Consider the following 26,690-nt stretch of genomic DNA (forward strand, 5'->3'; position numbering starts at 1 on the left):
ATCCTCTTCCTCCCTGCAGGCGTCCTCCAGTGTTTGTCAGGAAGCAGCAGATCATTGGCACAGAGATTAGACGGTGCTATAGATCTGATAAACGCCGCCGGGCAGATGTTAGACTCATGACAGTGTTTATGTTTAAATATAGATCATCATCATCTTCGTGGTTATGATGGAGCCGCTGACCTCCAGCTCCAGGCTCCAGGTTGAATCCAGCGAGTCCAGACTGAGGAGAATGAGAAGCTGTGCAGATGGAATCTGGGTCAGAGGAGGAACCTTCATCAGAAGCAGCACAGAGAAAAGAAAGAAAAGATTAAATGCACATAAATATATATTTATAAACTCTTCACTCGGTTTTAATATACTGACGTCTGTTCTATCATCTGTTAAGATTTTATTCTTCTTGTTTTTATTGATACATCTGCTTTATTGAGAATATCATATTTGATGCGTTATTGATATTTTAATGTTATTAAAATATAATTCTTGTTTTTTAATGTTAAACCTACTTTGTTCCAAATCATTAGCTTTTCATATTTGTTTTATCATTTTAAAAAAAAATCAAATTTACGTGATTGATGGTTTAAAATATCGTTTTTGTGATTTATGGTTGAAACAGGAAGTAACATATCATATGTTTAATCAGTGGGCCCAGTAGAATAATTCCATCTCTTTGTGAGACGACCTGTGTATGAATCTAATTTGATAAGATCTCATGTGACCCTGGGTGCTTGTGGCGGCAGCAGCAGTGCATGCTGGGAGCAGGAGGTGATGCAGGTTTAATCAGACTGGTCAGACTGGGGCCGGAGGAGCTTCATGGTTCAGACTGGTCAGACTGGGGCCGGAGGAGCTTCATGGTTCAGACTGGTCAGACTGGGGCTGGAGGAGCTTCTTGGTTATCAGACTGGTCAGACTGGGGCCGGAGGAGCTTCATGGTTCAGACTGGTCAGACTGGGGCTGGAGGAGCTTCATGGTTCAGACTGGTCAGACTGGGGCCGGAGGAGCTTCATGGTTATCAGACTGGTCAGACTGGGGCTGGAGGAGCTTCATGGTTCAGACTGGTCAGACTGGGACCGGAGGAGCTTCATGGTTATCAGACTGGTCAGACTGGGGCTGGAGGAGCTTCATGGTTATCAGACTGGTCAGACTGGGGCCGGAGGAGCTTCATGGTTATCAGACTGGTCAGACTGGGGCTGGAGGAGCTTCATGGTTATCAGACTGGTCAGACTGGGGCTGGAGGAGCTTCATGGTTATCAGACTGGTCAGACTGGGGCCGGAGGAGCTTCATGGTTATCAGACTGGTCAGACTGGGGCTGGAGGAGCTTCATGGTTATCAGACTGGTCAGACTGGGGCTGGAGGAGCTTCATGGTTCAGACTGGTCAGACTGGGGCTGGAGGAGCTTCATGGTTCAGACTGGTTAGACTGGGGCTGGAGGAGCTTCATGGTTCAGACTGGTCAGACTGGGGCCGGAGGAGCTTCATGGTTATCAGACGTTATCAGAGGGGGCGGGGCCTGTATGGGACATCCTGAGGCGTTCATCACAGAATACACACACTGATGATTCAACTGAACTTTGTCCAGAGGGTGGCGCTGCAGAGCTCATTCTAATCTGCAGGGTTCATCCTCTGGGGAAGAGGAACGTGATCAGGAAATGTTAGTTTGTTGGTTGACAGGGTTTCACGACAGATCAACAGTAAACTCAGTTTTATAGTTCAGGATTAATTATTTTAAAACTTAAATGAATGATTGATGGATCTTGATGAAAAGCATCAGACATATTTCAGAATCAGAATCAGAATTATTTTTGTTGCCATGTATATTTGCACATACAGGAAATTGCCTTGGTGTGTTTGGTGCACTGTACAAACAACAATATAGAACAACAATATATAGAGTAAGAGAGTTATGGGCACGTGCGGTTCTAAGGTGCAGGGATTGGTGATATATTTATATTCAGTGTTGGATGAGATCTACCTCGGACATTTAACGTCATCACATTGAAAACAAACCAGAGTTCAACTCTTCAGCCTCCAAATCAAAGTTTGAGGTTTAGTCATGTGACGCTGAAGTCACGTGACAAACGGATCCAGGTGAAAGGATCTATTATCATGTTTTCACTAGTGATTAATCATCTATTTGTATGAAGTGTTTTCTTAACTCTGGAATGAGCCGTTTATATTTAAATACTTTGATTAACATGGGGGGGGGGGGGGGGGTTCAATCTCCTGGAAAAGGATCCATTAATCACAGCTGCAGCCAATCACAGCCATTTGTGTGTCAGTGAAGGTTCACGTGTTCACATGAGTCAGGTCGGATGAGAACACGTGGTCTGAACCTGACAGCTCTGTAGCCCCACCTGCTGGCACAAAGTATCACTGCAGTTTGTCACTTAGACAACTGTTAGAGTGAAACAGTTGAATTCAAGGTTCTTCAAGCAGTATCAATATTAATGTCAGCAGATTTTCAAATGTTAAATCTAAATATTGATATGAGTAAGTTGTGATGTTGGTGTTTTCTCTTATTAATGGAACATTCCGACACTGAGACCTGAACTGTTTATTTCATCAAACATGTCCTGGGACTTTGGACAGAAAAACACAAACGTCTTCAAAAGTCACTCAAGTATTTCATGTTTATATTATTCTGTATTGTTGGATCCATTTCACTGAGGATCATGGGAAAGTTCCCAGAGCAAAGTCTGCAGGTTTTACAGACGCATTTTTCTGCAGCGTCTAAAACAATCTGCAGATCCAACGTCGTTAAAGGATTAGTTCAGAGTTCAGCCTCTAATGTGTAAATGTACTGGACACTGTGAATAAAGACCAGACTGTAAATAAACACTGTGAATAAAGACCAGACTGTAAATAAACACTGTGAATAAAGACCAGACTGTAAATAAAGACCAGAATGTAAATAAACACTGTAAATAAAGATCTCCAAAATATCTCAGATACAAACGCGGCCATCTTGAGGTGATGACTGTGCAGTATTGGTCGTGGAGTGAAGCTCCTGTTGAAAGATCCTCTCGACCAATCAGGAGTCAGTCTCAGCTGTCAATCATCATGTCTCCGCCTGTTTCATATCATCAAATAACTGATTCAAACCGAACTGATCAGAAACTTGAACAAACATCAGAGATAAGAACGAGCTGAAATGACAGAAACATCTTTACAAACATTTATTTAACATCTATTTGATTTCTTAGTTTGGTTCATGTCCCATCTGCTAACATGGAGGAGGTTTATGAGCTATACTGCAGCCAGACACCAGGGGGTGATAGAGGCTTTGGCTTCACTTTTGGGAGCAGTCCTGTCGTCGATCTTCATTCACAGTCTGTGATTCCTGGAGTCACTGCACCAGTGTGAAGAGTAAAGCTCCTGCTCTGTTCTAAACCCTGGACTCCTCTGGACTCCTGCTCAGTTCTAAACCCTGGACTCCTCCGGACTCCTGCTCTGTTCTAAACCCTGGACTCCTCTGGACTCCTGCTCTGCTCTAAACCCTGGACTCCTCCAGACTCCTGCTCAGTTCTAAACCCTGGACTCCTCCGGACTCCTGCTCTGTTCTAAACCCTGGACTCCTCCAGACTCCTGCTCAGTTCTAAATCCTGGACTCCTCTGGACTCCTGCTCTGTTCTAAACCCTGGACTCCTCCAGACTCCTGCTCAGTTCTAAACCCTGGACTCCTCTGGACTCCTGCTCAGTTCTAAACCCTGGACTCCTCTGGACTCCTGCTCAGTTCTAAACCCTGGACTCCTCCGGACTCCTGCTCTGTTCTAAACCCTGGACTCCTCCAGACTCCTGCTCAGCAGCTTGTGTCTGCTCAGAGTCCTGAGACTGAACCTGCAGCACAATCCCATGTTTCATCTGAACTGGTCTCCTCATCACTCCATGCCTCGGAGTGTCTGGTACATTTGTTTGGGTAGAATCACGTATCCCTCGCCCAGGGCCCCGGGCGCCTCCCTTGGGGCCCGGGGCCCCTTGCAGACGGCCTTCAGCCTCTTCAGCTGTCGCTCCTGCCGCCGACACTTCTGCTGCGTGGTCTTCAGCTTCTTCCTCAGACGCTCCAGCTGATCCTCCAGCTGCTCGATGCGCCTCTTCTGCCTCACGGAGTCCTCCGCCGTGTAGTTGTGGTCGCAGGACACCACCATGGTGTCGGGCAGGCTCCTCCCAGGCTCAGGGTCCGCCTCCTCCTCCACCGGGTCAGAGGTCAGCGGCAGAGAGAGAGGGAAGTGGATCTCCGAGGGGAACGGAGTCTCCAGGGCCTCGGGCTGTCGGACACAGAACACACACAAGTTCTGTCGCTGTGAACCCTCTGAGCAGAGAAGGTGTGAACGAGTCCGATCTACACCTCGATCTGTGATCATCTTTGAAAACGTTTTGACCAAATATGATTTCTAAATGAAATGTAATGTGCCCGTCCACCACAAGTTCTAGAAACTTAACTGAAGTAAAGTTTGAAGAACATGATGGTCCAAGCTGAAGACAAAGTCTGACCTTGGTGAAACAGTGCAAACACAAAGCACAGCTGATGAAATATAATACATTTTGTTTTGAAGTGAAAGCACGACCTCTAAAGAGTCTCTGTGCTGCTCAGCTGATTTCACAAACACATGAAGGAAAGGTGTACGTGTGGGCGGCGGTGGAACAAGAGGTTCTGGGTTCACACCGGATTGCACCGGAATAAAAGAGCAGGTGAGAACAAGCTGAACATCATCTGGATGAAGGTGAAACACAAGTTGAAGGACATGGAGCTGCACACACACGTCAGGACTCAGTGTGTGTTCACCTTGATGCTGAGGCTGAAGCTGAACAGGGACGGCACGGCGCTCTCCTTCAACACCCGGTTGTTGCACTCCCTCTTGAAGCAGTCCTCCGTGAAGTGCGTGGAGCAGATGTTGCTGTACTTCGTCGGTTTGAAGTTGTTCCTCCTCATCGCTGCCACCCACTTCCCACACACATCTGGACGCGCCAGAGGAAACCTGCGGAGTCCGTGAGTCCGTCAGCAACACAAAGAGACACATGGTGTCAACTGCACCAGCATCCTGTCATGACCTCCCGTGTGCTGCTGTGTGTGTCTCTGTGTGTGTGTGTGTGTGTGTGTCGAACTTGTCATGAGACTTGTCACAAACATTCATCTGACAGAAACTTTATTGTTGGTGAATAACAAATTGAAGGATGAAGTGTCCGGACGCGGGGATGTGTCGTGTTGTTTGTGTTGTTTGTGTTGTTGTGTTGTGCTGTGAGGAGCAGTTTCTACTTTCACAGTCAGGTCTCTGATGTGGCTAATGCTAACTAGCTCCGCGGCAGGACTCACTTGTGGAAGGAGACATCTTTGTCTTTGTGGTACCGGTTCTTACATCCGTAGGCTGAGCACGTCTGGACCATGACTCTCCCCGGACAACACGCACTCTGAGCCGGACTCCCGTTGACCGAGACTCCGCAGCTGCTCCTCCTCCTCCTCACTGGCTTCACTGCCACTAACGAACATGGCGGCGGACATCCAGTCACCTGACCTACGGTCGCAGCTCTGATTGGTCGAGCTCGCCTTCCAGTAGTTACTCACTGCTGCCACCAGGGAGCGACATGCAGACACGCCCCTTTGGCTCGCTACAGTCGAGGGCTTCAGGGAAATGTAGTTCTAGACTCCAGACTGCGTCACACATTACAACTGCGTACAACGTTAACCCCAATCACTGGAGGGAACAGACTTAATGTATCTTTAAAGACTTCTAATATTAATACATTTGGGTTTACGTATAAATAGTGAAGTTATTAAATCACCAAATGTTTTCATATAAGAACTTTTATAGAAAATAACAATAAAAAGCACAATTTTAAAAACTAAATACCTTATTTCAGATGAATATTTATTTCACTCTTCATTGTTTTGTTCACAAAGATTTTTGAGAGAGAGAGAATTTGCATAAACATCCGTGTCTGAGGCGACAGCTCGTAGATCAGGTTTCACGAGGTGAACACAGGAGTTCATCGGAAACAAGTGAAGATGTGAGGATTTTCCACAAATAACCTTTTAAAGAAGGAAACTTTATTAATAAAACTGATGTTTTCAACAGAGCAGGTTTGGTCTGAAGAGCATTACACAGTAACAAGTCCAGGATACACTGGGAAATACACAGCACTGATATGTAACCATGATACATACGCGAGTCATCATGATTCTGTGAAACAAACTGCAGCGAGTCTTCAAAGCCCTGAGGCTCAGTCCCTGGAACCTGCAGCTTCCTCCTGCTCTTTAAGGACCTGGTGAGCTCGCCCTTGGGGAAACAGCTACAGACTGAGGAGGGAGGGATGAAGGTCAGATTAAAGAGGAGCAGGAAAGAGGGGAGGGAAGAAAGACCAAGCTTTGGGTGAGTTTGTACATGAGCACATGATGCGTCACTGTAACGTAAAAGAAATGATACGAGTTCAAAGAGAATGTTGAACTTCACAAGGAACACACAATGTGTTCTTGTGACAAACGAACATTCACTAAAACGCTTTGACCAATTTAATTAAAAAAAGCACTCGTATGGTTTCTTTTACAGTCTGAGTCTTGTTTAGTTCCTCTCAGCTGTGTGTGTTCAGTGATGAAGATAAAAAGAGAGATTTGGATCAATATGGGTCTAAAGATTATTTCTTTCTGCTCTTTAATGCAGTTGATCTTTCAACCACATCGCAGGTCTTCATTCTTTTTCTTTACAACACACAATTTTACAAAGGTTTGAGCTGAGGTCAAACTCCTGTAGAGTTTTAGTATCTCAGACACATCCAATATGTTTATATTAATCTTCTAGAATATGAAATGTCAGAATATCTTTGTCTTAGACCAACAGTCCAAAACATATCCACTTCATTCTCATTCATATAACTTAAAGCAGCGATGGACAAAGCTCCTGAAACACACAGACACTCTGCTGGTTTTAAACTATCATGGAGGAAAGGCGAGTGTACAAGATGACGTGTTGATCAGAGGGTTTGAATCCTCTGCTGATGTGACCCAGCAGCAGGAAACCGCTCAATTCAATCTGTCGTTCAAATGAAGAAAAGAAAACTGAGCAGCATCTGAACTCTGGGTAGATTGACTGTCTCTGAATACTACAGCTCCCACAAGCCTCAGCGGCCACTGTCCATCTGCAGCCTGTGACATCAGAGCTGCAAAGCTTTCTGATTGGACGTTTTGTTCTGCAATGCACTCTGGGACTTGTTTGATGTCTCTCCTTTTGTTGTCACGGAAACAGTCTATTAACGACTTTCTCTTCATCAGTAAAAGAAAAGTCAGCAGGAGGAGATGGGGAGTGGTGGGTGAAACCAGTGAAACCAGTGAAACCAGTGTGCAGCGGGGGTTCAGTTCAGTGGGACGACTCCGAGTCAACACACTGAGACTTCTTACATGAGACATCAGAGACAGAGTGAAGCATGTATGGCTGCAGGGGGCGCTGTGGCTCAGTAACTGTTACATCACGTTGCTTTAAGTTAAAAAGTTCTGGCTGGACATGTGTCAGTAGATCAGAGATGAAGAGCGTCTCCTCTTCATCGTCCACTGAGCTAATCAGATCCCGTGTCCGTGGCTATAGGAACAAGCTATGACCATAAAACAACAATTCTTAGTGCTCCGACATTCTGAGGAAGAAAAAAAGAATTATGATCCATTTTCAGATCACTACAGTTTCTGAGTCCTTCACATTCAAACTCTTTCTTTCTCCAGGACTCTGTGGATCTACTTCTTTCCCTTGTTCTCCTCCTCTTCCTCGTTCTCATCCTGCTGTTCTTCCTCTTCTTCCTCCTCGTTCTCATCCTGCTGTTCTTCCTCTTCTTCCTCCTCGTTCTCATCCTGCTGTTCTTCCCGTTTCCTCTTCTTCTCCTCCCTGCCTCCTTCTTTACCTCCTGTCAACTCTTTCTTGCTGCTGTTTTCTCCTCCGTCCTGATGTTCATCACCAGGGGACTCATCCTCGTCTTCATCAGTGTCACCCTGAGAAACAAACACATGTTACACTTTGACACTGAAAATACACGTTACACTCACAGTAGTTGTTGTTTATTCTAAAGTCCAGTGTCAGTGTCCAGGTGTGTGTGCGTGTGTGTGCCCCGCTGTGTATCCATCTCCCCCTGTGTGTGTCCCCCTGTGTGTGTCCCCCTGTGTGTCTCCCGCTGTGTGTCTCCCCCTGTGTGTGCCCCGCTGTGTGTGTGTCTCCCCCTGTGTGTGTCCCCCTGTGTGTCTCCCGCTGTGTGTCTCCCGCTGTGTACCTGCTTCACACGGGTCCTCCTCCGGTTGGGGACCCGGGCCTTCACCCTCCGGGACAGCGCCAGCAGCTTGTTGTGTCTCTGCCTCCTCTTCAGCTTCTCCTCCTCTCTCACCTTCTCCTCCTCTCTCCGCTTCTCCTCCACTCTCCGCTTCTCCTCCACATGGTCGGAGTCGGACTCGTCCTGCCGCTGCAGCCTGCTCCTCTTCCTGGGCTGCACCGTCCTCTTCGGCTGGCTCCTGTCCTCCTTCTTCTTCTTCTGCTCCTCCTCCTCCTCGGGGCTGGAGGACGAGGAGCTGTCGTCGCCTCCCAGGAACGAGCGCTTCCTGCGGGTCACTGAGCGGCTGTGGTCGCTGGAGCTCGCCCCGGACTCGCTCCGGTCCCGGCGGCTCTGCTCGCTGCCCTCCTCTGGGGAGCTCTGGAAGTCGGACTCGGATCCGGAGGAGCAGGAGGAGGAGGAGGCGGAGGAGAAGGAGCCTTCGTCACTGTCGTCCAGGATGGAGGCGGGCAGGCCGATCTGACGCTTCTTCGACGCGTCCACTTTGGTTTTCCGCATCGACGCGAACATTTTCCTCTTGTACAAACTCTCCATGTCTGCGGGCGAGACCGGAGACCGGAGACCGGGGACATGTGAGAGGAACCGGGAGGAAACACGCTCCTGGAGCCGCTAACAGCTAGCAGCTAGCAGCTAGGAGCTAGCAGCCAGCGCCCGGACGTCCCTGCGGAGACACGTCACAACACGACGGGACACCGGATCCTCCTGCGGGCGCGTTTATATCAGAACGGATTAAATGACAGGTTCTGTTCGTCAGAGGAAAATAAAGATTTATAAGATTGAAGAGTTTTTTTTACCTCCTGTTATCAAGACTGTTTATTATGGCTCCTGACTCCTCTTCTTCTTCACTGCACAGCATCACTGCGTGTGTTCTTAGAGCGCCCCCTGCGGCAGAGGCGAGACACTGCACCACAGGACTGACTGGTATAAAGATAAAAACATCTGAATGAAAGTAAAATAAGAAGAATTCATAAGAACAGATGTGAACCTGCACATCAGACTCATTTCTTTCTTTCATGATGTGTGAAGGAACAAAGTCCTTCACAAGACGTGAGTAAACAAATGAAGAACGGTTGAATAAGCTCAGTTTGAAACCAAATAGGACTTTTCATAGTGAACGATGATTTATGATACAGAGCAACAGTCTTAAGTTGCTTCTCATCCGTGCATCTCGTTCCAATCAACAGGAAAAGGTGTTAGAAATTCTTTTATCTCATATATTTGTATTTTATACAGAGCATGAAGGGTTATTTCCAGCAGTAAACAGTGACTCATGCAGAGCAGCTGGTGGATCCTTCAGCTGCTGAACATGATGTTTCCTTCAGGAGCTGGAGATACAGGAGAAGGAACATTGATCCATCAGGTGACTCGGCTCTCCTGAGTGAGGAAGCAGCTAAGAAAGAAAGACAGCAGCACTCAGATGGAACTAAACTTTAATATTTATATGAGATTACAACAGGTTGTGGAGTTTTCACTGCTTCTGTCACATCGTTAAGTTGATGACATGTTTATGAGATTCTCCGTCTGATGACCTCTGACCTCTGACCCCTCAGTCAGGACTTCTGTGCCAGGAGCGTGCTCAGTTTGATCTTTCCATCCATGGACGCCGTGAGGCAGGTGCCACAGTCCACCGCAGAGCACCAGTCCACTGTGACCACCGGCGCTTTGTGTCCGCCCAGCGCCAGCACGCTGTCCAGAGCCGGCTCCCCATTGGTCAGCTGGATGGGGGGGGTCACAAAATATGTGAATACAGATATCTGTTAACTAGTCAACTAGGGTTGAATTAAAATTATAGAAAGTACTCTAAGAATTAAATGCACTAAAATTAAACATATACATTTAATAAATATGAGTTAATATCACAAATTACAAAAAATTGGACAAATACAATATTATTAATCAGCTGATTTCCACTACTACTAATAACTTAAAGAATAACAAGAAAAATACTTCAGTTATGTCCTGATTTAAAAATAATGAACAAATAAAATTATTCAGTACAAATAACAATCCTGAATATATAAATATAAATGATCAAACATTTATGATAAGTTTAACCACAGCTTCTGGGTTTGGATCCTGATGAGTAGACTGATGATGAGGAGGATGAAGGTTATTTACTCTGTTTATGAGTCCTCCAGAGCTGGAACACATCAGGACGTGTTGTCCTTCAGAGTCGAAGGCGAAGAGTCGACCTCGAGGAACCTGAACCTGAAGATTGTGTTTACAGATTCAGATATGAATGAGTTATTGTGGTGAAAGTCAGTTGTTTGCGTGGTAAAGTTGTGTACCTGTTTGTATCCGCTGTATCCCGACAGGACGAAGGGTCCGGTGGCGTCCTGAGAGACAACCTGCTCCGACTGCTTCACCCCACAGCGGTGGATGTTCCACTGGATGAACTGAACACACAAACACACAACACAAGCTTTTGGAATCTGTTGACATCCACGCAGATGAATTTCCATGAAAATAACAACGGACCTTTCCGTCCTGTCCGATGCTGAAGACGGTGTTTTCATCGTAGCTGAACTCCACGCTGTACACCTCTCCGTCGTGAGCTCTCCAGCTCATCGCGCTCTCGTACCGCTGCATGTCTGCGTCAACAGAGTTCAGAGCTGAGAGTCAACGTTCTGCAGATCACTGGGACAAGTAGAACCACAGCATGTTGACATGTGTAGAACACGTGGGCCTAGCCAGAGCCGGGTTGATACAAATCAGCCCATATGAAAGCTTTTACTTAATTAAATTATTATTTTTCTTTGTTGTGTTGGAGCCATTCATAGATTTTCTCCGGTGTGCTTCATGAAATTCAGCATCAATTGAAGGAACCTAGATTTTGGTGTCAGGTGTTTGAAGGAGGCAGAACACAGAGTTGTTGAGGTCAAAGGTCGCTCTCTCCACACGACTCCACATTGTGAGTGGGAGTGAATCTGTCCAGTGTTGAAAAGACTTCTGCTGAACGCAGGGAGCAGATGTAACTGACGAGGAAACTGACCGAACAGTCGGATGACCCCGTCGGCCGCTCCGGTCACCAGCAGGTTCCCGTTGTGGTTGAAGGCCGTGCAGTTAACAGCAACTGGTTCAGGTTCCAACGAGAAGCGGAGCTGTGGTGCCAATCAGAATAACAGTCACAGTCAATACAAACACAATACTGACTGTTCTCTCTCAACTATGACTTTAACTAACTCGCCTGTCAGTTAACTAACGGAACTAGCTGGTTAGTACCTGCTGCTTGACGGTCTTGGTGTCCCAGAGCAGCAGCTGTCCAGACACCGGTGCAGGAAGTGGAGGACCCGACTCGACGCCTCCCGACGGACTGAGCGCCGCCGCCGAGCACACGAAGGACGAGCCGCTGGGACTGCAGGCGAGAGACAAGATGCTGCCACGGAGACGAGTCGTGTTAACGAGTAGTTTGACTCTTTTTGACTCTTAGTAGTTTGACTCTTCTACTGACGCAGAGTCAAACTACAGGTCACAACCTACCGGGGGTGAGTTTCATCAATGTTCATCTCATACAGATTCTTCTTGGCGTCTGTATCGTAAAGACGCACGGTGCCGACACCGCTGCCCAGCAGCAACTGAACACACACACACACACACAGGGAGACACACACACATACACACATAGTTTATTGGAATCATCATTCAAATATGCTTTGTTATGTAATATATTTGAATATTTTCAAGTTATATAATATATTTTTATCCATTGGCTGTTATTCTTGTCCGTTTCTCTTCACATACACATAAAACCAGGACAGACGTGTTTTCTGTTTTCAGAATAAAGATGGATTTCCTAGAACAGAACAGATTTGATTGATGGTAGAATCTGTGATATCAGGTTATTCTCTTATTGTGAAGGTGCAGCCGGCTGCTCGTACCAGTCTGTCGGGTTTGGTCGCCCACTCCAGAGACAGAAGAGGAGACTTGGACATGATGGTGGCTTTAGTCTGTATGATGGGGTTGAATGACCACACCTGAGGAAGAGGAGGAGGAAGACGACGGGTCTGTCATGTGGTTTCAGTTTGTTAATATAAGAATCTCTGTTCATACAGATCAATCACCTTGATGACTCCATCTACATCCAAACTGGCAACTCGCCGACCAGAGCAGTCAACTCTGGAAAACAGGAGGAAGGAAAGAAAAGAAGATGAGGGTCGGTTCTGGACCTTCAGAGCGATGACCAGGTAACTGAAGTCAGACCTGCAGTGCATGATGGATGAGTGGTGCTCTCCATATTCCTCCTGGCTGAGTTTGATAAAAGGCTGTTCTGCTGACACACCTCCTCCCTCTGCTCCTCCTCCTCCTCCGCTCCTGCTGTGAGAGGAGGAGGCGGAGTCAGGGGGCTCGATGGCGGTCTCAGCAGGAGACTCCACCTCCGCAGCCTCTCCCTCTCTCTGAGGACGACAGGTGAAATGATGCAGTTAGAGAAGATGATTTCCACGAGGCGTCTGCAGGAGTTCTGTTCGAGGTTGACACCAGAACCTCTGAACCATCCAGTTCACCTGGTGAAGGTCAGAGACTGAAACACTCCGGTGCAGATCCAGGACTTTTCTTTACTTTCTTAAGAAATTTGATGTTTCTCAACATTTCCACTGATTTCAGAATCAATGTATAATTTTATTTTGATGAAAATAATGAACAATGTGAAGCTACCAAGCGGAGCCATCACAGCTCTGGTGGTCTGCGGAGCCGGGGGCAGGAGGTGGGGGGGTGCAGGGTGCAGGGTGGGGCTCTGGGGGGGGGGACACGTCTACAGGGGGGGGCTCGACCCAGAGGCCTGAACGGGGCTGGATCAGAGGAGAACTCTACCTGCGGTGGTTTGGAGAAAAGCTCCTTCCTCTGTTTCTCATGCTCCTGGATTCTCTTGTGTCTGAACTGGGTCGTCTGGTTTGTCTGTGGACTCACAGCTTCTTCCCCCGCTGCCTGGCTGCTGTCGGGTTTCACCTCCTTCGTTACCATCGTCTCTTTGGTCTTCGCAGGCTGAAAACATTGATTTTAGAAAGAGAAGATGATCTCGGGTCAGAAGAGGACGTGCATCACGGCTGCCAGAATAAACAAAGACTCTAGATGAAGATGGACGACATCTCTAAAGAGATTCACACTTTAACTTGTCCTGTGTCAGTTTGAACCAGGATGCAAAACACACATGAACAGCAGGGGAAGTACGTGACCTCGAGTATGTTTTATTTATAGAATATGAATCTGGATGTTAGATTTCTGTGGTGCGCCCTCTAGTGGAATACTCAGTAACACGTGTAGGACACAACAAGTACGTGAATCTGGTCCGTAACACAAACTTGTGACTAAACTGTAAATATATCTCAAGCCTAAAAGTAAAGCCCCCCCCCCTCGTCCATGTTAGCAGATGGGACGTTAAATAAATGTTTGTAAAGATGTTTCTGTCATTTCAGGTCGTTCTTCTCTCACTGATGTATGTTCAGGTGTTTCTGATCAGTTTGGTTTTATTTAGATTTATGATAATATGAAAACAGGCTGACACGTGATGATTGACAGCTGACACTGACTCCTGATTGGTTGAGAGAACGTATCGACAGGAACTATCCATTTCGTCCATATCTCAGATATTTTGGCTTCATTTTAAGAGGGAGGAAGTGAACATGTGTCGTCCATCTTTATCTAGTCATTGAAAAAGAAACATACTGACAGAGTGCTGCCCCCTGCAGGAATCTGAACAGGCATTGCAGCGGAACAGCCTCTGAGGATAAAGGGAAGCTTCACCTGATTGGCTGGCGGGTCCTTCCTGCTCACGGCCGCCTGGCTTGGTGAAGTTCCAGCAGCGACCTGCAGGGGTCTCCCCCCCGTGCGTCGGCTCTGTGGCAGGATTGTAGAGAAGAAGTTTCTGGAAGGAGTGGTTGTGGTTCCGACGGCTCGCTGGCTCGATACCAAGTCCCTGAGAGGACAGAAGGAGACAGAAGATTTAATCATCAAACTGGGGAATGAAAAGAAATTCTAACTTTATCACATCATTTCAACTCATTCATAAAACATCCAGATGTGCTCAGAACCGACGAGCAGCTGTCGTCAGAACCGGGATTCAGAAGAGAACCAGTGGTAAAGTGTAACTTACCACAGACGTGTTGCATCAGCTGGTCCTGTTTTAAATGTATGAAGGAATGTGAAGTAAAAGACGAACCAGAGGAAGAACCATGGTGACTGAGATCAGCTGACGTCTCGTTTCTTCTTCTGATCGAACAGAAGCTGCAGCTCAGATTAATGTCTTCTATGAGTTCTGCCCGATACAAAGCTACGAGTTGTTTCAAGGATTTCTTCCTTGAAACTATTTCACCAGGAATCTATATGTTGTTAAAAGTTACATTTTATTGACCAAAATGTTTTGTTGCTTGTGCAAAAGAAAACATTTGTGTTTCATTTACTTTCTCGTGAGAAACGTGATTTGTCAGGACGTTAAATCCATGTGGATCTTTGAAGAACAGTTTGTGTCAGCACCACTAGGTCAGTAAATATATCATCAAATGCTACGTCGATGACACCAAACTCTACACGTGTTCGTCCTGTATCACAAAATGTATTTATTTTTATCACCTCAACTTCAGTTATGATGAAGTGTCAGTAATTCTGCGATATTCCTTCACATCTTTCATAGCTTTTCTTATGGTCTTAAATGTAATTTATTATCCTGCAGAATAAATCTGTTAATAAATAACTCATCCTGATTTTTTATTTTATCACTTCCTTCATTAAATGTCAAACATCTGTAAGTTTTATTTAACATTTTATTATTAATTTTAGATTGAAGTACATCAGTCTAAAGTCAGCGAGTGAAACCCGTTTAGAAATATAGAAAAAACGAATCGTACTGACAAGAATTGTCAGGTGAATTGTTTATTAGGCAACAACTGCATCCCAGCAAACAGTGTAAACAACATAAATATCCCACCATTAACAATAAGTTAGTTGAAATATTTTGAAATATGTATTTTCTATATGAACGGACACATAAGCAGGTTTGTCTGCGCTGAAGAAAATTCTTGTCTAAGTGCTTCAGGGGCAAAAATCTGAGTTTTGTGATGACAGCCTGTTAAAAGATTAATAATAAAAAATAATGATAAATCCTCTCTCTTCTTCCGTCATGATGATCTCATGTCTCTGTCAGCAGGTACGTTACTTTAACATACCTCTCTCAAAGAAGTATCTTGTTTCACACGAAGCCTCGGAACTTAAAATCAACACTTCGACTTCTGATCTAAAAACTCAGACGTCAAATCAACCTCGAGACTTCATCACGACCCTGAGTGTCGGCTGCTCCATCAACACAAGCAGCCCTTCAGAATAAAATACCAGTAAAACAAACGTCAGTCAGTCGATGCAGTGAAGTAAGTGTCATGTGACAGAAGGTAAATCCTACACATGAAACTGAATTTAGATCAGATTAAAGATGGCTGCCAACTGCTACTCCCAACACTCACTAACAGTTTTCATTTTTCACGTAACTTCATGTCGCTTTATTTAACTCTGTTAGGTTTGAAGCATGGCAGCCATCTTGGATGCACAGAGGCAGTAAGAACATGTGACCAAAACATCGACTCCTCGTCCAATAAATAACTTGGTTGGAGACTTCGTCTCGTCATGTGACATAAAACAGAGTGGCAGCCATCTTAGTTGCAGACAGTCATCAGTAAAGACAGTGATGTTAATGTCTCACAGCTCAGTGTCTCCCAGTCGGTCCATGTTCTGGACGTACGCCGGCAGTTTGTGGTGAACCATCTGGTCTCCGTCCCTCTGGTCCCGGCTCTCCGTCTGCAGAGCGAACAGCTGGACGAGACACGGGGAGACAACGTTACTCCACCAGCACCGGACCACACAAATCACTACCAACAACAAATGGTTCACATCTCACTCTCCTCTCCTCACCAGCTGCCGGAGCTGCTCGTTCTCCTCGGTCATACTCGCCATCTTCTGGACTTCGGCGTCAAAGCTCAGCAGAACCGGCTGAGGTGGAAACAGTCAAAGAACCAAAGACGTTCCATTGAAACACAGAGGATCTCACACTCACTGTGAAATCTACACACATGAGCTGAAGGATATGAAGACACTGGAACAGGACGGACAGGAAGTTGTGCAGAGACACCAGGAAGGTGTCGGACCACTGGCGGGAGAAGTACGGAGAGAAGGCGGGGTTCTGCTCAGGGGCGGGGATAAACGGCAGGATGAACCAATCCCTCCACTCGGCCTGACCCTGCAGCTCCAAGGACTGCTTCTGGAAAAACTCCTGAGTCCTCTCCAGGGTTCCTTTCTAGAGGGACGAGAGGACGGAGGAATGTTGTCACTGTTCTGTTTCACAAAGAACAGCTCAACTGCTTTCAGAACTGAAGCACAGACATGTTCCTGACTATTTCTGACATGTTCCTGACATGTTTCTCACATGTTCCTGACTATTTCTGACATGTTCCTGACATGTTTCTCACATGTTCCTGACTATTTCTGACATGTTCCTGACATGTTTCTCACATGTTCCTGACTATTTCTGACATGTTCCTGACGTGTTTTTGACTATTTCTTACTTGTTCCTGACGTGTTCCTCATATGGTCCTTATGTGTTCCTCACATGTTCCTGACATGTTTCTCACATGTTCCTGACTATTTCTTACTCGTTCCTGACGTGTTCCTGACATGTTCCTGACGTGTTCCTCATATGGTCCTTACGTGTTCCTCACATGTTCCTGAAGGGTTCCTCACATGGTCCTGACTATTTCTGACATGTTCCTGACGTGTTCCTGACATTTCTTACTTGTTCCTGACGTGTTCCTGACGTGTTCCTGACATGTTCCTGACGTGTTCCTCATATGGTCCTTACGTGTTCCTCACATGTTCCTGACGTGTTTCTCACATGTTCCTGACTATTTCTTACTTGTTCCTGACGTGTTCCTCATATGGTCCTTACGTGTTCCTCACATGTTCCTGACGTGTTCCTCACATGTTCCTGACGTGTTCCTCACATGTTCCTGACGTGTTCCTCACATGTTCCTGACATGTTCCTCAAATGTTCCTGACATGTTCCTCACATGTTCCTGACTATTCCTGACATGTTCCTCAAATGTTCCTGACGTGTTCCTGACTATTCCTCAAATGTTCCTGACGTGTTCCTCACATGTTCCTGACTATTCCTGACATGTTCCTCAAATGTTCCTGATGTGTTCTTGACATGGTCCTAACGTGTTCCTCCTTTTTTTGGCTATTATGCCAATGAATTTTTCTTAGTACAAAGTATTTGTTTTTCGCTCTTTTGTTTTATTTAATATTTTCATTATTAATTCTGCCCTTTTGGGCCTTCTTTTTAGGAAAATTAAAATTCCCATCATACAAACTACATCTCCAACACCTCCTGAGAGTTTTCTACCTGCTCAACCGCTCTTCTACATCTACCTTTAACACGCATACACAGGGGAAACCTACTGGCAGCTTCTAGCCCCAAGCCGGTTCAAGGTTCCCCTCATCACCTTTATATTATTTTAGACATATTTTTCTTATTTTAGATATTTTTCAGTAATCTGGAAATATGTTGAATATCAAAGCGAATTTCGCGGACCCCCTGCAATGCCGTCGCAGACCACCAGGGGGCCGCGGACCCCCGGTTGAAAACCCCTGCTCTAGAGAATCAAACCAACACAAAGTAGACGTCCTGTACGTGTCCTGGAAACTTGTGATCAGTGATGGTGTTTGTTGGTAAAGTGTAAAGGGCGCCTGTGGCTGTTGGGTAGAGCAGTCGTCCTCCAACCTGAAGGTCGGTAGTTCGATCCCCAGTCTTTCCCATCTGCATGCCGAAGTGTCCTTGGGCAAGATGCTGAACCCTGATTTGCTCCTCATAGAACAACGCTGTGCTGCTTACAGATGCACTGTATGAATGTGTGGGTTACTGTAAAACTGTACTGTAAAGAGCTTTGAGTCATCAAGACTAGAAAAGCACTAAATAAATACAAAAGCATTTAAAGTGAGCGCAGGTCAGAGGAGGAAACAGACGCCGACACAGAGCGGACCGTCTGTCCTGGAGCAGCAGACTGAGAACTATTCAGCAGACTCCAGGTGGAGATGCATCTCGGTTTGATGTCACAGAGACCGGACGCTCACCTGTCCCTGGAGAAGGATTCTGATTCACCAACATACACATGGTGGTGAGAGCAAAATCGGCTGGTGTCACGAATCCAGCAGCGATTTTGCGAATGCACATATTTTCTGCCGAGAGTAAAAACATTTCGGCGCGTATGTTCGTAAATGAGGCCCAATGTTTCTGGATCAGAGTGGGTCCATGAGAGGAACCAGCAGGACAATGTGTGGAAGCTTCCCAGTGAGCGAGTGGACGTGTTGATGAGGTTTCTAACACGTGACGTGAAACTGAAGAACACAAACATCTCAGGATGAAGAAGAGGAGCCGGACACGTAGAAGACGAAGACGTCAACTTGGAAACACGAGGAGATTCCAGATCTTCTGGTGATGAGGGCCGACTCCGGTGTGGAGGAGCTGTAAACAACAACAATGATCTGTCCACAGCAGAGTTTACACATCATGTCCCGCCTCCTGCTGCTCTACAGGCTCCGCCTCCTGCACCTATACAGGCTCCGCCTCCTGCTGCTCTACAGGCTCCGCCTCCTGCTCCTCTACAGGCTTCGCCTCCTGCTGCTCTATAGGCTCCGCTTCCTGCTGCTCCACAGGCTCCGCCTCCTGCTCCTCTACAGGCTCCACCTCCTGCTGCTCTACAGGCTTCGCCCATGCTGCACTACAGGCTCCACCTCCTGCTGCTCTACAGGCTCCGCCCCTGCTGCTCTACAGGCTCCGCTTCCTGCTGCTCTACAGGCTCCGCCTCCTGCCCCTCTACAGGCTTCGCCCATGCTGCTCTACAGACTCCGCCTCCTGCTGCTCTACAGGCTTCGCCTCCTGCTGCTCTACAGGCTTCGCCCATGCTGCACTACAGGCTCCGCCTCCTGCTGCTCTATAGGCTCCGCTTCCTGCTGCTCTACAGGCTCCGCCTCCTGCTCCTCTACAGGCTTCGCCCATGCTGCTCTACAGACTCCGCCTCCTGCTGCTCTACAGGCTTCGCCCATGCTGCACTACAGGCTCCACCTCCTGCTGCTCTACAGGCTCCGCCCCTGCTGCTCTACAGGCTCCGCCCCTCGCCTGGATGCTCCCACATGTTCCTGTTTGAACGAGTCGACCCGACAACCTGCCGCTGCTTCACAGACACTGACTCTATTTTCCAGAGCTCATGTGTGGAAGCAGCTGGTCTCTCTGCAGGATGTTACCTGGATGGTGTTGATGACGTAGTATCTGTACAGGCTGGTCCTCAGCTTGTTGACGGTGGACCTGTAGACGTCTTCCAGTCTGCAGAACAGACGTCTGTCCAGGTAGAGCCAGTATTCCTTCAGACCAAACAGGTCGAAGCTCTGGATGAACTGCTGCAGCTGGTCGATGATCTTATCCACCTGCAGAAGAAGAACATGTCAGATTAAACCGTGATCTTCTTTGATTGGCTCCGTGCTGGCTTCCCTCAGTCGTACCCTGAAGCCTTTCTCCTTGTCGGCTTTGATCTCACTGTCCAGGTGCTTCATGGTGCTGGTGAAGCCTCGGTAGATCAGATACTCCCTCACGTGTTCGTCTGTCCTCTCCACTGCTGAGCCCATGGTGACCTCTGACCCTGCAGACGAGCAGTGATGACATTACCTCTTTACAGAGGTAGAGAAACAAAGCAGAAGATCCATCCCATAATGCCTTGAGGCAGCCACATTTAACAAACAGAACTTTGTAGTTGAAGTGAATGGGCCAATCAGCTGTGGAGCTGAACGTGAAACAAACAACAAACACAGATAAACATGTCACAGCAACGATTGTTTTCACTAGAGATTTGGAAACAACATTAAAATTAAAATGTTTTTTCTCTTCAAACTAAACTCATGTAAAAATCAATCAAGCTACATGACGTCACATGAAAGAGCTGAAGTCGAACAGTTTCTTTTAAACATTTGAAACATGTTCATCACGTTTCACTTCCGGTCTTCACGTTTCTACCGGAGTCTTGAATCGCACGTACCTCGGTGGATCCGGATCGAGTCACGCTGATTTGAGTTGAAACTAAAAGCTTCAGTTTATTTTTCATCCAGTTTCAGATTCTCGATCATTTTCTGAAGCAAAGACTCAAACAACAAAGAGAAGTCTCTTCCTGTATTGGGATCATGTGACGGATCATGTGACGAATCATGTGACGGATCATGTGACGTGCAGCTGGAACTAACAGCGACCCTCTCGGACAAAGACCGTCATTACAACAACTTTATTAAAACAGGACTATTTAAATAATTATTTAAAAAATGAGTCGACAGTTCATCTATCCTGGTTGTAGGTCTGTCAGTGCTGTCAGTGCTGTCTGTGCTGTCTGTGGTTCTGTTGGTTCAGCAGCTGAGTCGTCTTCAGTCTGGTTCTCGGATCTTTTCTTCAGCAGGAGGCAGCGAGACAGGAACTTTCTGATGCTTGATTCTGATTGGCTTAAGCGGTGGGTTTTTCATTTATTAAAAGATTGGCATCCAAGGACACATAGATTTTGATATGCAGTGATTATTAACATCTAAAGATTGTTTTTTATTAATAATTTTATTGTCACATTTCCCTTACAGTATCCATGAGGTCGTGACCCCCACCATGTGCACAAAGTGGTGGTGTGGGGGGGGGGGGGGGGGGTCAACACACAGTTGGAGCACAAGCAGGAGCTGTTAGAGTGCGAGCGAGGGTTGAGAGCAGAACCATAACAAAATCTGAATGTGAAGAAAGATTTATAATCCAATCTAAATGATTCTGTGAAAAACAAGGAGATTTCCCAAAGTTCAGAGACTTTAATGGAGAAACCGAGATCAGACCATGTTTCCAACTTTCTCAGCTTCCTCACATCAACACTTCTCGTCACTTCCACACACTTTTCATTGGCTCCTCATCGGGTCTGGTTCAGTCTCAGTTCTGGTTTCCATGCACATCACCTTCTCCTCTCCAACATTCATCCAGATTCTTCCCGGACAGTGAGAAAACTAACGTGAGCTTTAGGAGAGTTTGAGCTGCGTACAGATGAGTCCGTCAGCAGATGAGGAAGAGTAGCGTCCTTCATCTTCATCTCTCTCCTCCTCTCTGTTCATCTCCCTGGGTTCGTCCACCAGGAGCTTCAGACGACTCAGGTGATGCAGAGCTCTAAGGACGGAGACAGAATCCACCACATGTTTGTGATTAGTTTGACTTTAATTAGCTACGATCACGACGCCGTCACCACAAGATGGCAGCGTTCATATCTGAGCTATATTTTTAATCTATTGCCTTTTTATATTTCTTTATTCTCTTGCCTGCTGCTGTAACAAGTGAACTTCACCGGATCAAAAGGTTTGATCTTATCTTAGTTCAGCTTCATGTCTGGAAGAGGCAGAGTCGGCACTTCCATCTTTTCTTCACAGTCAATGGTATCGATCATCTCCGCAGTCGTTCTGGTGTTAATTCAATGTGTGATGTGTTCAGGGTCATTTACCTGTGTAGTGACGGTCCACCAGAAAAACTCTCCAGCTCTACTTCAGTCGTCTGTAACACAAACACAATCTGAGTCACTGTGGGAAACAACAGTTTGTGTGTCACAGCTGAACAACACAGCAGCAGGTTTTCTGCACACCTCCTCCAGAGAAGCTCCTGGAGGGTTCAGTGCAGATCTGAGAGCAGCTGCAGGGAGGTGGTCTCCTCACAGCTGGATGTTGACAGTCCTGAGGTGCGTTCAGGAACTGAAATGAATCCTATTTATTGTTTGTTTGCTCTGAAACACGAGAGTTTCCACCTGCGTCCCTGGAGCCTGCAGCCTGTCAGGGTGCGTTTGAGCTTCTGATGCTTCTTCTTCGTGTCGCTGAAGCTTGGTCTCCACCGCCTGCAGTCTGAACAGCATCTGTTTCAGAGCCTCCACTGGACCGGGCTGCTTCCAGGTACCACGGAGACCGCTGCTCGAAGCCTGGGAGAGACAGCAGACAGTGTGGGCGATGTGATCCTGGATCTGTCAGCAGATCATTTGGACTCGTGTCCATTCACTGAAGTCAAATCTGTCATATAATGAAAGTAAGTGAGGAAGCAGCAGTGAAACAGAAAAACGTACCTCAGCTCCTCTGTCACTCAGAGCCTCTGTGCCGCCCCCTGCTGCTGGGTCCCTGCAGGTTCAACACAACGATCATCAGTGTGTCCAGGTCTTATGAATCAGAACTAACAATATGAGTGTAAATAAATCTTACAGAGTTAATGAAGGACAGCGTGAGGATGAACTGAGCAGCTCCTCAGTGTTCACTGGACTAACTAGGGAACAAAAACAGTTATTCAATAAGAAAATATCCAATGAAAGATTTATCGGTTTGCCCAAAAACATCTGTTGATTGAAAAGTAAGAGTCATCAATGAGAAGACGAGCGACTGACAGGTATCAACCCTCTCGATGAGTTCTCCCTCACGAGGGACCACTGAAGGGATTTTCTGTGGACTTCTGCTTGAGTTAGAAAAGACACTCGGTCTCATCAGCAGTAAGCACGTTCAGGCCGGACAAGGTGTAACGTTAGAAGCACTTTGAACCACCACAGCAGCTCACCAGCCTCCAAATGGAGACATCTGTCACATCCTGTCCAAACTTATGAATATAAAAAGAAGAGGCCCCCGCACCGAGCCATAAGATCAGCCCGTTCTGCTGTCGTGAGCTTTCAATGCTTTATCACACAATACTCATTGAGACAATTCACCTGCAGGTTTATCTGCTCCGTCACAGCTCTGACACAGAGAGTTCAACACATGATCGGCCTTCTGGATCAAACACTCGATCCTGTTGTCTGAAGAGAAGAGAAGAACACGCAGCTGAACCACATATAACATGTGGAATATTGTCAGCACTAATGAGTTGTGTAATACATGCTGCAGAAATTCAATCGATCATTCGGTGACTTCTTACCTATGAACATCTTGTGAGTGTCCATGATGTCGGAGCTTTTCCTCTCTGTAGCGAGCAGTGAAATCTGATCAGCTAACTGAAGCCTCAGATCTCCAACCTGTCGACACACACACCCACAACACACACACAATTATCACTAAAGCAATTACATATACTGTTGTATGCAGAATCAGCATCATCAGACTTCTGAAGAGAAGCAAATTCAGATTCTGCAGCAAACTGAAAATGAGCTTTTCCTCAAACGTTAACTTCCTGCTTGCCTGATGTTCAAATTCAAAACAACTTTATTTGTCCCCGGAAGGAAATTCAACGATGTCGACAACTAAGCCAGCGCCGTCCACTGATGACGACTGTCACATGAGGATGAAGGTTCCAGTGGACCTTAGAGAAGACTTTCTCTGACCTGTGAACGTGTCTGGTCGAGATCATCTTCCTCGAGCTCTGCTACCCAGGACGGAGCTCTGGTTCTCACAGCTGCAGGAAAACCTGGAAGAAGAAAACACACCTCCTCTAATACCTTCAACGTTCTCTCAGCCTGAGAGCACGCTCAGTTTACATGATGGCAGATTTACTACAGATGATTCTAATTCAAACTCATTTCCAGTCTGAGCTCGCTTGGGGTGTGAAATGTTTTAATAAGAATGTTTTACTGTAGTCGTCCCACAGCTGTGGCTGCGACTCGCTGCAGCCCTGGACCCCTGCTGGGTGGTTCAGGTCGGGGATGCTGCTGGTTCCAGAGGGCTCCCAGTCAGCCCTGCTGCTGCTGAACCAGTGAGGAGGAACTGAGGACGGCTCTGTGACCTCTGACCCTGCGGCTCTGTGTGCGGACTGACAGACGGATACAGACAGAGGGAATACTGACACTCAGTTAGAGCACGACACAAGACTCAGATCCTAAGAGGCATGTGAAGTATAGTCACATTGAAGCTGCTCACAGGGAATTTGTTGTCATGTGTTTTGAACATGGCTGCTCCTCCTCCTCTGCACCTGGTGAAGAGGAGAAAGTTATGAAATGATGAAGAACAATCACAGCACAGAGATCTGTCAGGACACACTTCAATGATACACACAAGTGGCAGCTGCATCCACCTGGAGTTCCTGGTCAGTTGAGGGTGGTGGTGGTTCAGCTGGGGGTTGGTGAAGCTGTCACTGACCCCAGCACAGTTTCTAGGTCCTGAACTGGAGGAGGAGCAGTGGAGCTGTGAGGCTCCAGCCTGAGACACGAGGCCTGGAGCAACACACGAGACGTCACACCACAATGCTGTTAGTGTGTAATCTACCAAAATGTATATTCTGTCAAACCAGGCATCATTCAGTCCATGTCTGACACAAAGTTGTGTGTTTCATGTGACAATAAGATGCGTTTAAAGACACAGATTAGGAGGAAAGTGCCAGTGATAACTTCTAAGATCTTGGATACAGACTGGGGTGATGCATTTAGAAACTTGGAGGTTCATGGCAGAGGAGTGGTGAGATGTTTTAAGACTGGAGGAGGTTTGAGGTGCCAGAGGAACACAGACGATGTGTTCAAAGACCTTGGATAAAGGCAGAAGTATGAGTGACAGGCATCGTTCCATCGTTAGGGATTGACAGCAGCTCGTCTGTCGTCATCGAGAGTCGGTCTCTGTTAGCACCGTGATGAAGGGAGGAGACGGGCAGGTTCAGGAAGTCCAGCTCTCTCTCAGTCAAACTCTCCCTGAGAACTATGGGTAAAAGCAAACAACATAAGAAGGATACCAAAGAAAACTTTAACTGATAGAGAAAGACCTGGAAATTGACAGCATCTGAATCGTGACCTACCATCTTTGTTTCTGAGTGTGCTGACTCTGGGTCTGCTCGGCGCGGACAGGAGACTACGAGGCAGGACGAGTCCTCCTGCTGGAAACCTGCAGTTCTGACAACTACTCTCAAAGTCTGCGATGTAGGCGTCCAGCGCCGCTGAGGCCGAGTCGTAGTCCTGCAAAATCCACCAGTGAAGAACATTAATGAAATAGATCTAGAAAGACTAGAACCATAAACCTCATCTCTGTGGGCGGTTCAGTCTGAGGCCACTGGACGGGTTTAACTCACAGCATTAAAATCATGAAGAAAATAAATCCATTAACATCTTTCATTGAACTTCTAGGAGAAGTTAAATTCTACATTGGTTCATAAAGAACCAGGATTGTTTGCCAGATAAATTAAATGGCTGACAAACAAGAATAATCCATCACTGTTCGAGAGAATAAGCCCGAGTAGAAACAGTAGAATCCAAGTGAACCTTGTTTCTGTATCTGATGCTGCTGCTGAGTTCAGGAGGCAGGAGGCTGCTCCTCAGACGACCGGTGTTGGACATCAGGGACGTCACCGTCGACTCCGGAGACAGAAACTCACCCACCAGGCGGAGACTGTCCATTCTGGAAACACAAAACCACAACAGTGAGCGGAGTGGGAGGCCTGCATCACCAAATCTACAAGTAAATCACAGACACTGACCAGTGAACCAGACACTGACCAGTGGTGCACCAGACACTGACCAGTGGTGCACCAGACACTGACCAGTGACACTTAACTGTCAGAATACATCCACGTGTGTTGACGAGGTTAACTTTAGCCTAGCCAGCGGCTGAACAACCAAGACCAGAGTAAAACAAACGTATTCAGTGATTAGTGCGTGTTAAGTTAGCTTGGAGCTAATAGCGTGTTTATAACGTCTGTAATAACGCGATGTTTTCAGGACTCAACTTAGCATCCTACACTCAATGCTAACTGTTAGCGGCTAACACCAGGCTACAGGTCGACACTTACATGTTTACTGTTCACTGAGAAGCTGAGTATCCCGGAGGAACCCGAGTTAAAGCGAGTTAAACCGGGTTAAACCGGGTTAAACACGCATCGGCTCCGTTACACACGTCAGTGAAACAAACAACACGCTCAAAATAAGTTCTGTTCCATTCTTCTTCTTTTGATTTGTTGGCTGTTTGAAAACAAGCTCAATTGCATCAGCGCCACCTACAGGACTGGAGTGTGGAACGTTAGACCAGCCTGCATCCTCCTGTTATCAGCCTGTGCCGAGCTGCTCCTCCTGTGATGCGTCTCCAAGCGGGTTCTATAGTTAGGGTTAGGGTTACCCTGACCCTAACCCTAACTATAGAACCCAGCTCCACTGCTGTTGATCTCTAAAGTGGCGGATTGAGTCCTGTTCGTCCTGAGACAGGTAATGACTCGTCAGTTCTGTTTCTGCAGCCTCCTTCTATACCAACATGTTTTTGTATATTATAAAGATGTCTGTGTCGTTTATGTCCCAGTATTCTTGACACACGTTTTTCATTTGTCTCTTTGTGATGCTCTACCCTCAGCCCGACTTAGTGAATTCTCATGTCTACTGGTTGTAATTTAAGTGGCTGCTAGCACAGTGTGTCACATCTTCATTTCTGTCTCCTCCTTC

The 26,690-nt window shown here is 46.7% G+C and overlaps 4 protein-coding genes across 7 annotated transcripts; all 4 read right to left on the minus strand.

Moving 5' to 3' along the window:
* Positions 1 to 2,536: 2,536 nt before the first annotated feature.
* On the minus strand, positions 2,537 to 5,494 carry thap1 (THAP domain containing, apoptosis associated protein 1). The gene is made up of 3 exons (XM_053411023.1): positions 5,309 to 5,494; positions 4,781 to 4,973; positions 2,537 to 4,262 (listed from the first exon to the last, which is right to left on the minus strand). Exons 1-3 carry the CDS (start codon positions 5,377 to 5,379, stop codon positions 3,876 to 3,878), a joined length of 651 nt encoding a protein of 216 aa, XP_053266998.1. The 5' UTR covers positions 5,380 to 5,494; the 3' UTR covers positions 2,537 to 3,875.
* Positions 5,495 to 6,018: 524 nt separating this feature from the next.
* LOC128424686 (cilia- and flagella-associated protein 251) lies at positions 6,019 to 9,240 on the minus strand. Of its 2 annotated transcripts, XM_053411021.1 has the most exons (3): positions 9,087 to 9,240; positions 8,239 to 8,994; positions 6,019 to 7,963 (listed from the first exon to the last, which is right to left on the minus strand). In XM_053411021.1, exons 2-3 carry the CDS (start codon positions 8,824 to 8,826, stop codon positions 7,712 to 7,714), a joined length of 840 nt encoding a protein of 279 aa, XP_053266996.1. In that variant the 5' UTR covers positions 8,827 to 8,994; positions 9,087 to 9,240; the 3' UTR covers positions 6,019 to 7,711. The 2 variants fall into 2 exon arrangements, with proteins under 2 accessions (XP_053266996.1, XP_053266997.1); XM_053411022.1 differs by lacking the exon at positions 9,087 to 9,240 and having other exon boundaries at positions 8,239 to 9,056.
* A 465-nt stretch (positions 9,241 to 9,705) lies between these two features.
* wdr91 (WD repeat domain 91) lies at positions 9,706 to 20,510 on the minus strand. Its single transcript, XM_053411020.1, has 18 exons — positions 20,355 to 20,510; positions 19,825 to 19,961; positions 19,570 to 19,749; positions 16,360 to 16,567; positions 16,186 to 16,268; positions 15,977 to 16,086; positions 14,032 to 14,203; positions 13,102 to 13,272; positions 12,493 to 12,686; positions 12,354 to 12,408; positions 12,171 to 12,266; positions 11,773 to 11,867; positions 11,515 to 11,668; positions 11,285 to 11,393; positions 10,771 to 10,883; positions 10,581 to 10,688; positions 10,411 to 10,500; positions 9,706 to 10,007 (listed from the first exon to the last, which is right to left on the minus strand). Exons 2-18 carry the CDS (start codon positions 19,945 to 19,947, stop codon positions 9,843 to 9,845), a joined length of 2,226 nt encoding a protein of 741 aa, XP_053266995.1. The 5' UTR covers positions 19,948 to 19,961; positions 20,355 to 20,510; the 3' UTR covers positions 9,706 to 9,842.
* Positions 20,511 to 21,130: 620 nt separating this feature from the next.
* On the minus strand, positions 21,131 to 26,262 carry c19h18orf54 (chromosome 19 C18orf54 homolog). 3 transcript variants are annotated; one of them, XM_053411024.1, is made up of 15 exons: positions 26,051 to 26,261; positions 25,524 to 25,659; positions 25,064 to 25,220; positions 24,799 to 24,966; positions 24,353 to 24,491; positions 24,199 to 24,250; positions 23,914 to 24,091; positions 23,667 to 23,749; positions 23,264 to 23,360; positions 23,058 to 23,144; positions 22,564 to 22,624; positions 22,431 to 22,482; positions 22,122 to 22,289; positions 21,825 to 21,874; positions 21,131 to 21,496 (listed from the first exon to the last, which is right to left on the minus strand). In XM_053411024.1, exons 2-15 carry the CDS (start codon positions 25,656 to 25,658, stop codon positions 21,352 to 21,354), a joined length of 1,572 nt encoding a protein of 523 aa, XP_053266999.1. In that variant the 5' UTR covers position 25,659; positions 26,051 to 26,261; the 3' UTR covers positions 21,131 to 21,351. The 3 variants fall into 3 exon arrangements, 1 of the variants encoding a protein (XP_053266999.1); XR_008333047.1 differs by having other exon boundaries at positions 21,410 to 21,496; positions 21,963 to 22,289; positions 26,051 to 26,262; XR_008333046.1 differs by having other exon boundaries at positions 21,353 to 21,874; positions 21,963 to 22,289; positions 26,051 to 26,262.
* Between the last annotated feature and the right edge of the window lie 428 nt (positions 26,263 to 26,690).

This window comes from Pleuronectes platessa, chromosome 19 (assembly GCF_947347685.1).
Source record: "Pleuronectes platessa chromosome 19, fPlePla1.1, whole genome shotgun sequence".
Lineage (NCBI taxonomy): Eukaryota > Metazoa > Chordata > Actinopteri > Pleuronectiformes > Pleuronectidae > Pleuronectes > Pleuronectes platessa.

Excerpts from the sequence above, each read along its gene's own strand:
- thap1 (XM_053411023.1), bottom strand. The coding sequence starts at position 5,379 with ATGGTCCAGACGTGCTCAGCCTACGGATGTAAGAACCGGTACCACAAA. Across the intron at positions 4,974-5,308 it reads AAAGATGTCTCCTTCCACAA|GTTTCCTCTGGCGCGTCCAG; the intron begins GTGAGTCCTGCC and ends CGGACTCCGCAG. Across the intron at positions 4,263-4,780 it reads GCTTCAGCCTCAGCATCAAG|CCCGAGGCCCTGGAGACTCC; the intron begins GTGAACACACAC and ends TGTGTCCGACAG.
- LOC128424686 (XM_053411021.1), bottom strand. The coding sequence starts at position 8,826 with ATGGAGAGTTTGTACAAGAGGAAAATGTTCGCGTCGATGCGGAAAACC. Across the intron at positions 7,964-8,238 it reads GGAGGACCCGTGTGAAGCAG|GGTGACACTGATGAAGACGA; the intron begins GTACACAGCGGG and ends TTTGTTTCTCAG.
- wdr91 (XM_053411020.1), bottom strand. The coding sequence starts at position 19,947 with ATGGGCTCAGCAGTGGAGAGGACAGACGAACACGTGAGGGAGTATCTG. Across the intron at positions 11,669-11,772 it reads ATTGATGAAACTCACCCCCG|CATCTTGTCTCTCGCCTGCA; the intron begins GTAGGTTGTGAC and ends TCTCCGTGGCAG. Across the intron at positions 11,394-11,514 it reads CCAAGACCGTCAAGCAGCAG|CTCCGCTTCTCGTTGGAACC; the intron begins GTACTAACCAGC and ends TTGGCACCACAG.
- c19h18orf54 (XM_053411024.1), bottom strand. The coding sequence starts at position 25,658 with ATGGACAGTCTCCGCCTGGTGGGTGAGTTTCTGTCTCCGGAGTCGACG. Across the intron at positions 24,251-24,352 it reads CAACTGACCAGGAACTCCAG|GTGCAGAGGAGGAGGAGCAG; the intron begins GTGGATGCAGCT and ends CCTCTTCACCAG. Across the intron at positions 21,875-22,121 it reads TGCAGGCTCCAGGGACGCAG|ACGACTGAAGTAGAGCTGGA; the intron begins GTGGAAACTCTC and ends TTTGTGTTACAG.